General features: G+C 41.8%; 1 protein-coding gene across 13 annotated transcripts in view; it reads right to left on the minus strand.

Moving 5' to 3' along the window:
• Window positions 1-14,731, minus strand: part of ncoa2 (nuclear receptor coactivator 2) — a 133,887-nt gene that overhangs the window by 51,741 nt on the left and 67,415 nt on the right. For all 13 annotated transcript variants that reach the window (XM_015353631.2, XM_015353623.2, XM_015353627.2 and 10 more), the window contains one exon: window positions 11,900-12,072. In XM_015353631.2, coding sequence (XP_015209117.2) covers window positions 11,900-12,072 — 173 coding nt within the window. The remainder of the gene's footprint in view (window positions 1-11,899; window positions 12,073-14,731) is intronic.

Genomic DNA, 14,731 nt, shown 5'->3' on the forward strand with positions numbered 1-14,731 from the left:
AAAATGCCCTTTTGAAGCACGTGAAGCTGATGTAGAGACGTTGCATTGTATCCCAAGCATTGCTCGATGATGTTATGCAGAAGAAATATCCATTATATACATCCTCTGTCCCCTGCATGTTCTTGCCTAAGCCCGACATCACTCAGAAAAAAATTCTACACAATATCTTGCTGGGGATGGAAAGCTGTGAGATGTTTCACCTGTTGTCACCATTGCAGAGGTCCTCTGTTTTTGCATATCTAAAAAGCTGCCTTTTACCCCCAATCTTTGGTTATGACTATTTTCCCCTATATCGCAGAAGAGGTTAGTAAACACCCTAGCAGCCATTTTCACATTTGCCGGCAGAAGGTCAGTTTCAAGGGCTGTGGTATTCTTTGTTGAACTGATGGCTATTCTCGCTTATGATCCAATAGCCGAGCGCTGTAGACGATGACGTCGTCAATCGAGTCGAACATGCAACTATCTGGGGACCTGCAAGCCAGCTTATTAAAATTTTTGTGAGAGACCAATGTTGCCAGTGCCGATGAAGGTAATGGTAAAAGCTGAATAGCCCTTCTCCAATGTTGTTGATGTTACCAGAGCCAGGTCACTCAATTCACTCAGTCCTTCAGAGTCAGTGTTATCTGCTCCAACCTCTACATTCATGACCTGCATAAACAAGAGCATGTCATGTAGAGGGACTTTGGATGCTGCATGCTGTAGTTACTCATATCATCTTCCTTTCCCTCCGCCTCTGCCTTGTTGGTAGGTGCACAGCACTGGAGAAGGATGAGTTTGCTAAGTCTGCAGTCAAGCGCTGCTCTGATTTGCCAGTCGTTAATGGGCTCCCTTTGTATGAGAGACCTGGACTTGTCCTTGCTCACTGTGCCAGCTGCACCACTGATGTGTATATAGCCTCTGCCTGTGAAAAGGATGGCCGAGCTGTTGGTTTTCATACTGCATGCTACACCAAACCATTCAAAACTGTCTCTATATCTCCCTGGTAATTTGTGCCCGTCTTTGACATTACATGTACCGAGACATTGAGCTCCTGACTCTCCTCCCCCCCAGGGCGTCCACCTGAAGACGCCATACTGCCCATGTACCAGCTGGTGTCCCCTGTTGGGTCGCTGATGATGATGTACACATTGTCGTAACTTGGGTTAAAAGTGTTGGGACTAATCCCAACCCTCAAACTGACGCACCCTTTGAGATTTTGCTTGGCGTCAATAATTCCCAGGACCACAGGGGCACGCAGGCCTCAATACAAGCCTAGCACATGGTGAAGCCTAGTAAGTGAGCAATACAACATTTGTGTATTAATTGGCCCTCTTATTCAGCCCACAATTTAAGGTGAAGCAATCTGTGAACACTCTGCACGCATGTGTGCATTTATGGAAAGCAACTGCAGAAAGAAAGAAATAGCATGAAACACTATCTGAAAGGTTACCAGCCGACACAAATCATTTTCAAAGAGAGGAAAAGGGCAAACATTCGCGTAAGTAAAGGGAAATTCAGGAAATGGTCAAGAAAAGAGAAGGCCAAGAGGAACAGTGTGCTGCATAAATCAGGGCCCGTGCGAGTTGGGGGTGGGGAATTCGAGAGTTTATTAACACTCACTGAAAGGAAACCACATACATCCCAAAAAGAAACTAACATAAAACCCACTGGAGAAAAAAAAGGAGCACAGGAGCTCCTGCCTCCCAATCGGCCATGAGCTACAGCGGAGCACCCGATTGCCAAGCTGGTTAATAAAAGTTGAACAAATATTCTGGAAGGCTTCAAATAAATCTAAAGTCTGTCAATGTCTGGTTGTCTATATATTCTGCACCAGGAGAATTCTGCCTCAGGGACAGTGATGCAGAAAGTACTTGCAGGAAACTGCTGCTATTCACGTTCCACAGATTGTTTATGGTGTAATACTGCCCTTCACAGCCAACTGATTGTATCGAGATTGCACCGGACACCAAAAATACAAGCAATACTGTTGCCATTTCAAAATGCTGCAATTAATACATCACAATGCATTAGCTGTAAAGCCTTCTTCAGGTAGGCAGCATGTGCAAAGTTGTTTTTCTTCTTTCATTATACTTTTCAGCGTGGAATTAATCTCGACTTGTTCCCCTGTGTCCTGCCTGCTGACACAGCTCCCCACTCCAAGATACTGCCGCCACTGACAAACAACATGCTTATTGCTTCTGACGTCTGAAGTGCAGTGAAGCTAGAGGGTGTAGTTCCACCATCAGCCAGCTACAGAGAGCAGTCACTGCTCTTTAAATTTTGCATCACATTGCTCATCATTACATAACCCCTCTCCACTGAATCATAAACAGCCTGCATCATCACCCTGACTCATCGGCTCTCTCTTGCCTGCTGGAGGTGACTTGGCTGATACAGCCAATATGCTTAAGGCTTTTTAATACAAGGGGAAGGAATATAAAATACACAATGCTGTTCCAAAATTGTAAACCTATTAAAAAGGAATTTGTAAGTAGCAGACATATGCAAATGTTTTCAATTCATTCCAGAAAAATAGAGTGAATTTTCGCTGCTCTCATAACACTATAACCTCTTATGACAGAGCTCAGTGGTGTTCTGAGAGAACCTGATAGTATGTTTTCATGCCAAACAGTGTGCAGGCAACAATTTATAGAAAAACTAGAATGATATAGTACCTACTGAAACAAAATCTGTTGAGACAGAACTTGACTTTTCACAGCTTTTCTGAACCCGTTTCTGATGTCAATGACACGTTCAATCTGAACATCACAGGCAACAACGAGAGGACATCACAGGAGGTGGCAGGATGGAAATTAGCTGCAGATTAAAAACCTGTGTGCCATCCTACTATCAAAAGTAACTAGAATGGTGACAGAAGGCCAGCTCAAAACCAATGGAGAATACCCTGATGCAAAGTCAGAATTTTTCAGTCCAAAGAGCGAACAGTGCACGAGGAAGAATAGGTGAAAGTCTCAAGAATCCACAGTTATTAACACATAGTAATATAAAGGTCTGGTACTATTCTAAACAGGAAACAGGAAACAAATAAAAAAAACAAAAGGCATATTTTAGAAAAGATAATTATCTCCATTCTATAATGTCAAGAAACACCCACAGGAAGACAAACTGTGTGTGAAGGGTTTGCTTTTTGACAAGGTAAGAACCCTGAACATAGCAAAGAAAACAAACCCAGAGGAAAATGACTGATGTACAAAGATGTAGTTTTCTTGTTAGTCCCCTGACCATAACTGCACCAAAAGACTCTGGAACCAGTTTCATAGGAAAAATCTGTTCTGGGACAAGTATAAAGCTGAACCAACAAGAAGCAAAGTCAGTTGTTAAGGGGGGATATTTTGATGAGAAAGATCTGCAGTAAAAAATCAATAAAATAGTTTTTTTATTTTCCTCTGAAGTGATTTTCATATTGAATACATAGGCAAACTGTACTCATGCTTCAGGAAAATACTTCAGAGAGAACATTTGAAAAGCTACTGCAAAGCATTAAAAATGCAAATACAGTTGGTATTGACTGGTTTTGCAAATAACTTTTGTTTTGATGTTTCTCGGTACAGAAATTACAATTCACCTGATGAAATAAAATTGTCATCCCGTCACACAAACTAATCCTAAAATATCATAACCCTTTAAAAGCAAACATGGAATCCTCATTTTAAGGTCACATGCCCTTGACTTCAGAACACAATTATTGTGGTTTGTTTTTAATGTGATGTCTCTTTTTGATCTCAAAACATTCTACTCTGCCTGGAACCAAAGTTGTTCAGCTCCCACTGAATTCGTGTTGCTATAACAACAAGATAAACAACGTGATCCCCCGGGAAACGTCAAATTGATCACACATTAACATTAAAAAACATTTTCACAGTGACTTTGAAGAGTTTACCATTTGAAACGTTCTGCCTTAGCCTGTAGACAGTTTAACTGACATCTATACAACAAACTGGCAGCTTTCTCTTGGATTTCCGAAAACGTTTTTCCCCCCCATGTGAAAACGTACGAACTTTGGCACTGATGATTTGTAACAGCAGAGATGGAACATTTCGAAGTTTTATTTTTCCGTCGCAACCACATTGTTACCAAATTGATTTCTCGTTTTCTTCCACGGTTATTACCTTGCTTCCAAAAATCGTATTTCCGTTCTATTCAACCCGCCAAGGCATCTGCCTGAGCGCAAGAGGATCTCTACGGTCACGGTCGGGAAGTAGCTGGCTGTGACCAGGATTCCCCCGGGTTTGGCACTCAATGGGCTGAGCACCAACGAGCGTAGTGTTCCCTCAGGAGGCAAGGGTAATGCCAGCCACTACTTAATGGTTCCGAGTTATCATCTTCACCCCATGTTGTGGCACATCTTTCCTGCTGTGAGGGGTGTCTTCCAGAATGACAATGCAGCTCATCCACAGAGCACACGTGGTCGCTTCAGGGTTTGATGAGCTTCGCACTCGAGTTAGTCACATGTCATGGCCTTCTCAATGACTAGACCTGAACCTCAACAAGCATTTGAGGGATATCCTGGACCAACGCCACTTCCCTCAACCAGACGGAAGTACACGGACTTTCTCACGGAAGAACGTCAGCGCCCTCCTGCAGATTTCCAGACGCTGGTAGACTGTGCTTCACCCTTGATGTCCCAATGCTCTATTAAGTGACTTAACACTGGTGTTTCCATTGTTGATCCACTACCTGTACATCTATAGTTGTAAGATGAACTGAAAAATGTCCACATACAAGCTATAAAATTCAAGTACACCCGAATCAAGACAACGCACTGTAATCCACAGGTTATTTTAATATTGTCTTTGTTAGATAGAGGATTTAAAAATGTTTCGGGATTTTTTTCTACCAGCTTCCTCAGCTTTTAACTGCATCACACAGAAGAAAAGACAAGTCTACGCTCTAACGGGAAAATGTTCATCTTTTTACAGACCCAGACTGGCTGGAACATGTGCAAAGCCACATCTGAGTAAGCGTGAGAAAATTCCCAAACCCATTACCAAACAACTGCGGGGCGAGCATCAATCCGTGTACGCCTTTGGGGACCGGCAATAAACTGCAAATGCATGCTCGTGGCACACCTGTTTGGAAATGGGTGTAATAATGTGCACATTATCTGCGGGCACTGGCACCAAAGCACTTAAAGAGACCTAAACCTCAGATTGAAACGGGTTCGGTAGAAAGATAGGGACTATCTAAGAGGGCCATGGGTGCCACCCATGCTGCACCCCAAATAGAGACGGAGATGTATAATGCAACAGAATGATACCAACTTTGATAAGCTATACACTGTCACAGCCACTTGTACCCACAAAACACACAGGAACAGATTCCTGAATGCCCACAGGCCGCTGCACTGGCAGTCATCTGGGGAGCTGATCAGTACTGCATTTCCCACAGATCTTATTAGCAAACACATAGTCAACAAATAAACCTTATTTGGTTACTTGGTAAAAGACATAATAAAGTTACCTTATTTGGTATTAGACATAATCATAGTTTTGAGAGAGACACATTTACTGTAAATTCAGAATTACTGGGCACTTCAATGAGTTTTCGTAGTTATTTCTTGTTGAATTTAATTTCATTGGATCAGAAAATTGAAATGGCAAGCTTTAAACAAAAGACATACAGAAGGAACACAGATATGACAGTGCCAACTGAGTGACCGTAAACTTTTATGCAATTAAAATAATTTCATTCTGTTCTTTTCCCTCTCTTCCATTGCATCATAAGCTTGTGAATGGCTCAGTTAGAGCCATTCTGGTGAGCCTCTGGTTATATTCTTTTTTCTAATCCTACTGAGACTGAAACCTATCAATATGCATTAATTGATATTAAAATATAATATCAGATTCAATATATAAACCTTAAAATAGAATTTCTACATTACAATAGAGAATGTATATACAGAGAACTATATATGATAGTTTTTCAGTTGTCTTCAATTATATAATGAGTTTTGGGGCTCCACATTGCTATATGAATATACTGACTTAGTATTACATATTGAAGAACAGTGGCTCTCAGTTCTGGTCCTGGAGTACTCTTGTGTTTGCTGGTTTTTGTTTGGGTCCTTAATCACAGGTGCTAATCGCCGTTTGTAACAGCACAATTAAAACCAAGAGCTTATAATGCATAAGACGATGCAGGGGATGGACGCAGAGCTGATTATGAGTCTGGATATGAAAGAGCTCGGGGTAAGTGACTCTCTGATGTCCTTGGGGAAAGAATTCCGATCTTTGGGGCTTAGCAAGAGAAGGCCCAGTCGCCCACAGGGTGTAAGCAAGCTCAGGGTAAAAACAGGAGACAGGAATCGCACAAATGTAGGTTGCATGGTGGGGAGCAGAAACACAGTAAGTCAGATAGGATCTGCTTGCTGGTGAGGACTTTTTCTGCTCTCAGTCCTCGACTTCAAAAAATCCAAAAGTCTATTATTTCCAGCAACTTCAGCACATGGATCTTCATGCAGTCTCTCCTCAATTTAGACCTTGATATCTGACTAAACGGCTCTTTACAGGTGATCAATTAATGATGAAAAGAAAACACATGGGAAGAACATCAGTATTCATATAAGACACTCCCACAGTGAATCAGTCCTGGTGGTTGTTCTTTCTGAACAAGCGCAGCTCTCACACTGCATTATTAACACCAGGTTCATATCAGTTACAGCTCTCATTCAGCCTTTTCATCTCAGCTGAAAACAAATGTAAAAAAGGCATAAAAGCGAAAACTGAAAAGAATTACCCTGTGATTAGTACCTCAGCTGGAACACAAAACTGAAGACACAGGGGTACTATGTAGCAGGACTGAGAACCACTGTACTAGGGTATTTTTTAAACCAAGGCCTGGTTTCAAACAGGAATTACCAGCTGCAATTAGCATTGGTGGTTAACGAACAAAACCCAGCACACACAGGGGTACTCCAGGACCAGAACTGGAAACCACTGGTGTAACATCACAAAAGTACATTTTGCTAATCAATACAAAAGTCCTAGAAACATCACAATTATGCAAAAACATATAACTATTTTAGTAGGCGAAACGGGGATGTTTTGAGTATGATTTTAATGCAGCACTTACTTAAATTCGACACTTCATTAACTGGGAAAGATGAAGAACAGACCAAAAGGTCTCTACTAATGCTCAGACAACCACCATTCTAACTAATGGGGCAAACAACATAAATCAAGGCAGACTGTAATACAAATATTTAATTAACATTCACTTTTAACGTTAAGTCTCAGAGTTTGTAGGAAATGAAAACTGTAGAAAAGCACTGCTTACATTTTTGAGCTTTGCTCATCTGATGGCCTGTCCTTAGAAAACCCTTACATGATGCCTCTTCCAGATTAATATTCAACAGTGGTGCCATCACTGGTATTTATACAATGATCTCTTAGCATTTCATCCAGTAACTTGTAAAACATTAAAAAAGACTTTGTTTCCCAGAACTGGAAAGTATTTTCTTCCTATACTGTTATTCAGTATCTGAGATACCTGGAGATACGCTTTTAGGTTTCTAATGGCAGCATTCAGATGCTTTTAGATGTTTTATTCTCCCTTATGTTTTTAGCAAAGCTCTAATAAGTTCCTGCAGAATTCCTGAACTCCCTCATCGGGGTTCTCAGTTTATTAATGGACATTGTCGTTCATCCTGTAGCGCTAGACTCTTTCACACTGCCACTTAAAAGCAACACCAGCATCAGGTGTGACTGGACACCAGCATGGTGTTGGCTCCAATGTGCTCTTTCCTAGGAGAGCAGGACACTGCATGGCATGGTGCTAACTGGGGAAAGGCACAGTCCCAGCACGGCACAGCAGGGTCCTCACCCAGCAGTGCACGCTATGTTTCTCAAAAAACATTCCGGAGACACTGAATCATCAATCACAAAAGTGCCAGTACTTTACTGCTGTAAGCGTGGAAACAAGGTATAACTTATTATTTCAAATGTCTTAAGCAGACCTAGGCGAACCACGGCTCCAGAAACGGGAGTACAATATATTCGTCTGGAGAATTCACGTGTTTTTGTTGGAGGAGCCTTATGGGAAATAACAGCTCGAACAACACGTCGATTCTTCTGATTACTTCCTTTCAACAACTTCTGAGCTGATGTTCTTGGAAAGCCGGGATACTCACGTTTGCCGTGTCGTAACTGACATCTTTTCCTGTACTTCTTTTTTTTTGGCTTCTTTTTTCAGTTTTCATCAAAACGCATGGTGCAGTGGGCACTGCTCTAGGCTAGTTTCTGGGGTCTGTGGTAATGATACTGGCAATGCACTGTTCAGGAACATTAAGCCTCCTGCACTCACACTGTTTTTAGTTTCCAATAACGCACCTTAGGTCTCGCTTCCCGAGATACGACAATTTTTTGTTCTCTTCCAACACTCATTCTGTCCACAGCTCTTGATTTCTTCCGTTGTAAGCTGCTCTTCTGGCAAGATCAGCTTTGATTTTTTTGTGGACCCTTTGCTAGTCTTCATCTATTTTTTTTACTATGCTGGTTTGTTTTTATTGAATCCTGCCTCTTTTCTACTCACAAGAAAAAAAAATATAGACATAAAATTTATTGGTGGCACTGTTTTCAAAGTCAGATTGTAATTCCATGTTCATTTCAACTGAATTAATTTGATAATGTATATAACATGCAATACAATTGTACAGGGTGCACCACACAAAACAAATAATGATGAGGGTATACTGAATACTTCATCATTGTTGATTTACCCCTATTAATATAATTCGAATATATCTCCTTCTTCCCAACTGATCAATTCATTCACACAAAACCGCAAGATTAAAGGTGTCAGCTTGGTCTAAATTTAGGTTTCTGAAAATTTGTGCTTTACAGTTTTAATTTTACTTCCATTCCACAATGGGAATTTGAGTCACAATCTCAAATTCAGGCCATGAGTCAGGGCAACACCACAGTTCCAGTTGTCAATACTTACAAGTAGAGCAGATTTAGAAAAAAAATAATTCAAAACTTCCCAAGCAACTTTCTTCTTCACTCTGCCCACAAAAAGCGAGGACGTCACACCACCTTAGGATTTTTTAAATGTCTTCATAACTGCTTTATATCTTCAATGGGTGACAATCTTAAACCGTGACCACGTTTACAGTTTGGCAGGACATATTCAAATCTCAAAATTCATGAAGAAATCTGAAACGTCTCATTGCCAAGATGGCAAACCCAGCACAAGGACATTGGGTGCAGAAACTGACAGGCCTGTAAGTGACCCCGAAGCTGTAACAGTAGACCAGTTGGCTCAGAAGAATATGGTTTGTGTTGTGCAGTGAAGCAAGTCCATTCTGACTAACCCCATCACTAAGGATAATTACAGCCAGATGCAACAACGTTTTCTTCTTTGTGAACTAAATGATCAAGTGATGAATATTCCATGTGCAATGTATGCAACTAAACCAGGGCTTTCCAGCCTTGCTTGTTCCACTGGCAGTCAAGCTTCTTACTTAACTTAATCCTTCATTGAACTAATGAGTTGCTTGACTGGAACCACTACTGCCTTTAAGCTTAGCATGTTTTTTCAATTCAGAATCTGGAGATCCTACGTTGTTTTAAAAACACTCAATAGTTAAAAGGTAACCTTCAATGTCATTAGACACTGAAAACACTACTCCTATTAGTGGCCAATGAAGGTATCAATTAAGTAGCTGCGCGCCTGGCTGGAATTAAACCCAGCAGGTGTGGGCGTCCCTCCGGACCGGGCTTGGGAATCACTGTGCTACCGCCGACTGGTGCCATTTATTTGACTAAACCTGCATCGCTGCATTTAACAGAAAACCGCGGCGCGTGACCTTTACAGTATTTGCAGACGTCTGGCATCCATGTAACCACGCTGAGGCCAGGGCTTCTCGTCCCCAAGCCCACCTCGACGCACCCAAACGGCTGACGCACTGTAGCACAGCACTGCTGCACGCCGACCAGAGGACCCTCTCTCAACCAGGCCTCACAGCTGCCTCTACGCATTCAACAGGGTAACAATCAAACCTCTCCACTACTACAACGGAACAGGGGTATAAGGTAAATGCAACCCAAGTTATATCCTTACCAATGCTTTCGGTGGGAACAGATAAAATACAGAACACAAGCCGACACAAATACAAAGAACCCAAACGATGACAACAGTTAAACTCTGTTTTTCCCACCCTTTCACAGAGTCTTAACACACAACTGGACAGTATTTTTCATTCAGTCTGTGTCAGGAGTCAGAAAAAGAAACAAAAACGGTACTTATCCAAAACAGCTGCAAACTAATGTGAGCCAAGGGCTTCCTGCTGTCACAGTTCACTGAATATAGGAAACCAAAGCTTAATTTTCAGAAAATAATCCAGTCCGGGGAGGAGAGGGAGGAGGAGGATGTTATCCCAAATAGCAGCTTTCCTCACTCGTCTTGTAATCTTACTTTAAATCTTGACTTGGCTCAACGCTGGTCAGACGTTGTAACTACTTCTTAGTAAACGTCTATCATGCCAAGGCTCTCTGGAGCCTAAAGCTGCTCACTCTACCAAATCTGGTTTAAAGGTCCTGGTGAACAAAAATCATATTTTCTAAAGGAGAGGATATACTGATTTGAAGGTAGCAGCACATAGATAAAAGCAACAAGACACTATTTCAGGTAGCTGATAGTGATTAATGAGACAAAGAAGCAGTGACTGGTTGGTCAGGTAAGTCTACTGTGCTCAACTGCTCAGCTACAACACAAATAGTGCTGATAGTGCTGTAACTACTGTTACAGTGCAATAAAGCCTTATAGGTGCAGCTCCCTCTCTATGGTTGGTCCTGGGGGCCAGAGCCCCAACATTGCAACCCCCTCTAGGATTTATAACCAGATAACGAACACTGTCTTTCCCTCAGTCTTAACCAAAACATTCAGCTTTAGCAACCATAACTACAAAAGAACAATAACCCGAGAGTTTAAAAGTGACACAGAGTTACTATACCCATAGTATAGTATAAAGTAGCATAACCTTACCTGGCTGATCCTGTTTGGCCAGGGACAGAAATCGTAATCACAGCAGCAGTCAGGTCTGCTACTAATCTACCAGTGTACATGGCAGCTTTGAAACCTTACTGCAGCCAACACGGCCCCTGCCCAAGAGCTACACCTCAATCCTAAGCAGTGGGCCAGAGCAGAGGTCCTCACCTTTGGCGTTAAACCAATAGGGAGAGCTAACTTGTGCTCCGCCCCTCCCAGTCTTCCCCATCACACCTCAAGTCAACCTGCTCCGTGGAGGATGCTCTCTGGCTGGTGGCAACACATATATCCCCTCAAAAGAACCAAGCTCGGTTCTCCTTCCTAACTTCTAAAACCCATTCAGACCCACCGCAACCTGTTAGCGTTGTGCCGGGAGACAGTCTCTAACCGCAGACTAATGCAAACGGGTGATTCCATCCATTCCTCTCTCTCTCAGCCTATTTAAAGAGGCCTCCTGATGAGCGACAGCTGCAGCAGGGAGCATCGCTGCTCCCATGTGCAAATGCATGCACTTAACCTCCTGCCCATTCGCACCCATCCCTTTAAAAGGCTCTAACACAATCATTAAACCTCAATACGTTTCTCCTGGCACATCGACGAACTAAAAATCTGCCACAATAACAGCTGGCTCTGGTAGTCTGGTACTGCGTCTTCCTCCCCCCACCACAAGCGTTGATGGTAAAAAAAAATCTTTTAAAAACTTTACCATCCCCAGACAGAAGGTAAGTCTAAATCCTTTGCAAAAACCCAGTGTAAAATTCTTACATTATGCCATGGCACAAAGTCAACAAATGCTACAAAAACTCTGAAACGCAAAAAAGAGGAAAGAAATTCATTGATGGACCAAGATAAACAGCATTTATGTCCCAGCTACATTTCACCATATTCAATCAAAACGGTGTTGGCCTCTTACCTTGTTCTTTTATTTGACGTATCTGTTTCACAGTTTCCTTCAAGATTGCACATTTGTCAGGCTTAACATTAAAGTTATCGATATCACTGAAGTTCGCAAAGATCAACTCGGCCAGTTCCTCGATGTATTTATTTTCATGCTCACGGTTTCGTTTTTCAGTGCTTCGTTTAGGGCTGCGGAGAGGAAAAAAAACACACTTTGAGGCAACGGCAAGGGAAACGCAGGTGGGTAGTTGTGTTTAAATCCTAATTTAACGTTTGTCTTCTAGTAATTTACTGTGGAGAGAAAAATGAGATGTAAACATGTCATGTGATTACAAATGCAATCATTTCAATACCTAATTAAAGGGGTTAAATTTCCCGACAAAAAAAAAGTTCAAACTCCAAAAATCACCACTTCCTACTTCCGAGAGTATATCAACTTGCATGCAAACAGTCCTACTTTTAAAAACGCACCACAATTAAGCATTGAGAATTCATACTGTGGTTTGAAAGCTTTATAGAAGTGCTGACATTTATTGATATAACAATAGACTTCAACTTAAACATCCATCAGGACCTGTCCGTTGAAAATACTATTTTAAGAATTATTAGCTGGGTAATATGAGTGTAAGGCAAACATGAAAATGTGCAAAGACCAACGAACAACCCTGAGAAACAGACAGCCCTGCCCGGCCTGGCACACAGACACCACCTTACTCTCTAAATAAACTGCCCTTGGCTTGTTTCACCACTCATTCTGTACTTGTGGTGCTTTTCGCTCTGCAGCATCACCTGGCCAACCTCATCATCCTGCGTTTCCCAAGCCTGCTTGATTCTGAGGTATATCCCACAAGTGGAGAGGAATCTTTTTAGGTTTAAACATTAAAACAAGTCAAGATAAGATGAGTGGCTTGTTCAAAGTACTAACTATAATATAATTTCTTCTCATTGTTTTTTTTGTTAAGAAACCTTTTTTTTTTTCAAATCTTACAGCCCTTGGCAATTTGCTTATGGCGACAGTAATATGAGAAACTAGATGAAAGCCTCTGATTAGCAGACTCATAGCTGGTTGGTTTTGCTCTGGATGACCACATATACCGACACGGGATCTGCAGAATGTGGTTTTCAACTCAGCCCTGACTGGCACTAGTACAGATGAGGTGCCGAGGTCCTGAAGAGGAAATCATAATTAGCATGCAGAAGAACCCATCTCCCTGTGCCACATATCAGAGAGCGGGGAAGTGCATCACAACGCATGTGATGTAACTCATGTGAAAGAAACCTTAAACCTGGTTTCCATGGACATTTCAAGTTCATTACGTGAGATCCGTGGCTGAATGAGCCAACTAACTGAACCCCCAAAAGAAGGGACAGTGTCATTCGACGTCCTAGAAATGATTTTAAGCACAGACATGCAATGCAAATCTGTATTTTTAGTTACCAATGTAAAACAAAATGCATAAGTACGAAGAGAGATGTTTAAAGCGAAGAGAATACTGTTCTACCCACTCAAGCACTCTTCTAAAAAAAGGGTATATAAAACATTCGAATTGTGATGATATTGGTTGTACAGTAATAATAATATTATTTCTATTTTTATTACTAATAATAAAATTATTATTATTATTAACATCCCGAAACGGATCTGAAATCACAGGTGCTGCTTGTGGACTTATTCCAAAATCTACATGAAATCCACGCTGTATATTTTGCTTGTCTTATTTTGTCTGTATTGATTAGGAGTGGAATCGCAGCTTTTCTAGTTAGAACTCCCATGTTTTTATGAATCTGATCACTGACGTTGATTTATATCGGTAAGAAAACTTACAAGCAAGACAAGGTCATTTGACCCATCCAGCCCGTCTGGTAGTTAGCGGGTAGTAACTGATCTGAGGATGAATCATGAAGGTAGCAGGGTTTCAGCTTCCACAATATGGCTGGGCAGCTTGTTCCACACTCCACATCCAGTTGTGTAATGAAGTGCTTCCTGTTCTGTGCCTGTTCACAAGTTTCTTTAAAAGATGCATTCACAGTGGCCCTCGTGCCCTGCCTGCCTCAGTCCAAATTAGACCACTACTATGTGCATCAGCTGACTAAAGTGACTATTTCACTAAAGTGAAATTTCATTTTTAGTGCTCAAGTATTTTTTAGGTATTTAAATCGAGATAAAACTTAGCCAGCAGCCATATCACTCTGCAACTCACAATTGACATCCCACTGAAGCTCAGCATGTGTGACCCTGGTCAGTACCTGGATGGGAGACCTCCTGGGAAAGCTAAGGTTTCTGCTGGAAGTTGTTAGTGGGGCCAGTAGGGGGCGCTCACCTTAAGGTCTGTGTGGGTCCTAATGCCCCAGTATAAAGACGGGGACACTATGTTTTAAAAAAAAAGGGCGCCATCCTTTGGATGAGACATAAAACTGAGGTCCTGACTCTCTGTGGTCATTAAAAATCCCAGGGCTTTTTTCAAAAAGAGTAGGAGTGTTACCCCAGCATTCTGGCCAAATTTCAAGGCCTCCTAATAATCCCCGTCTCTGAACTGGCTTCATCACTCTGTTCTCCCCACTGAGAGCTGGTGTGTGGGGAGTACTGGTGCATCATCCAGGTGGGGCTGCACACTGGTGGTGGTGGAGGGGATTCCCCATTACCTGTAAAGCACTTTGAGAGGAGTGTCCAGAAAAGCGCTATATAAGTGGAAGGGATGATGGTGATTATTATTATATAACTTCAAGACCAGCACCACATCACACCTTTTCCCCAAGTTAATAATATAAAGACACTTTCCTTCTCTCCCCCTCCTAACGTCTCCACAGTACTACTGAAAGTTATTATCAGGATAGGGGAAAAATACTT

The sequence above is a fragment of the Lepisosteus oculatus genome, chromosome 6, assembly GCF_040954835.1.
Source record: "Lepisosteus oculatus isolate fLepOcu1 chromosome 6, fLepOcu1.hap2, whole genome shotgun sequence".
Taxonomy (NCBI): Eukaryota; Metazoa; Chordata; class Actinopteri; order Semionotiformes; family Lepisosteidae; genus Lepisosteus; species Lepisosteus oculatus.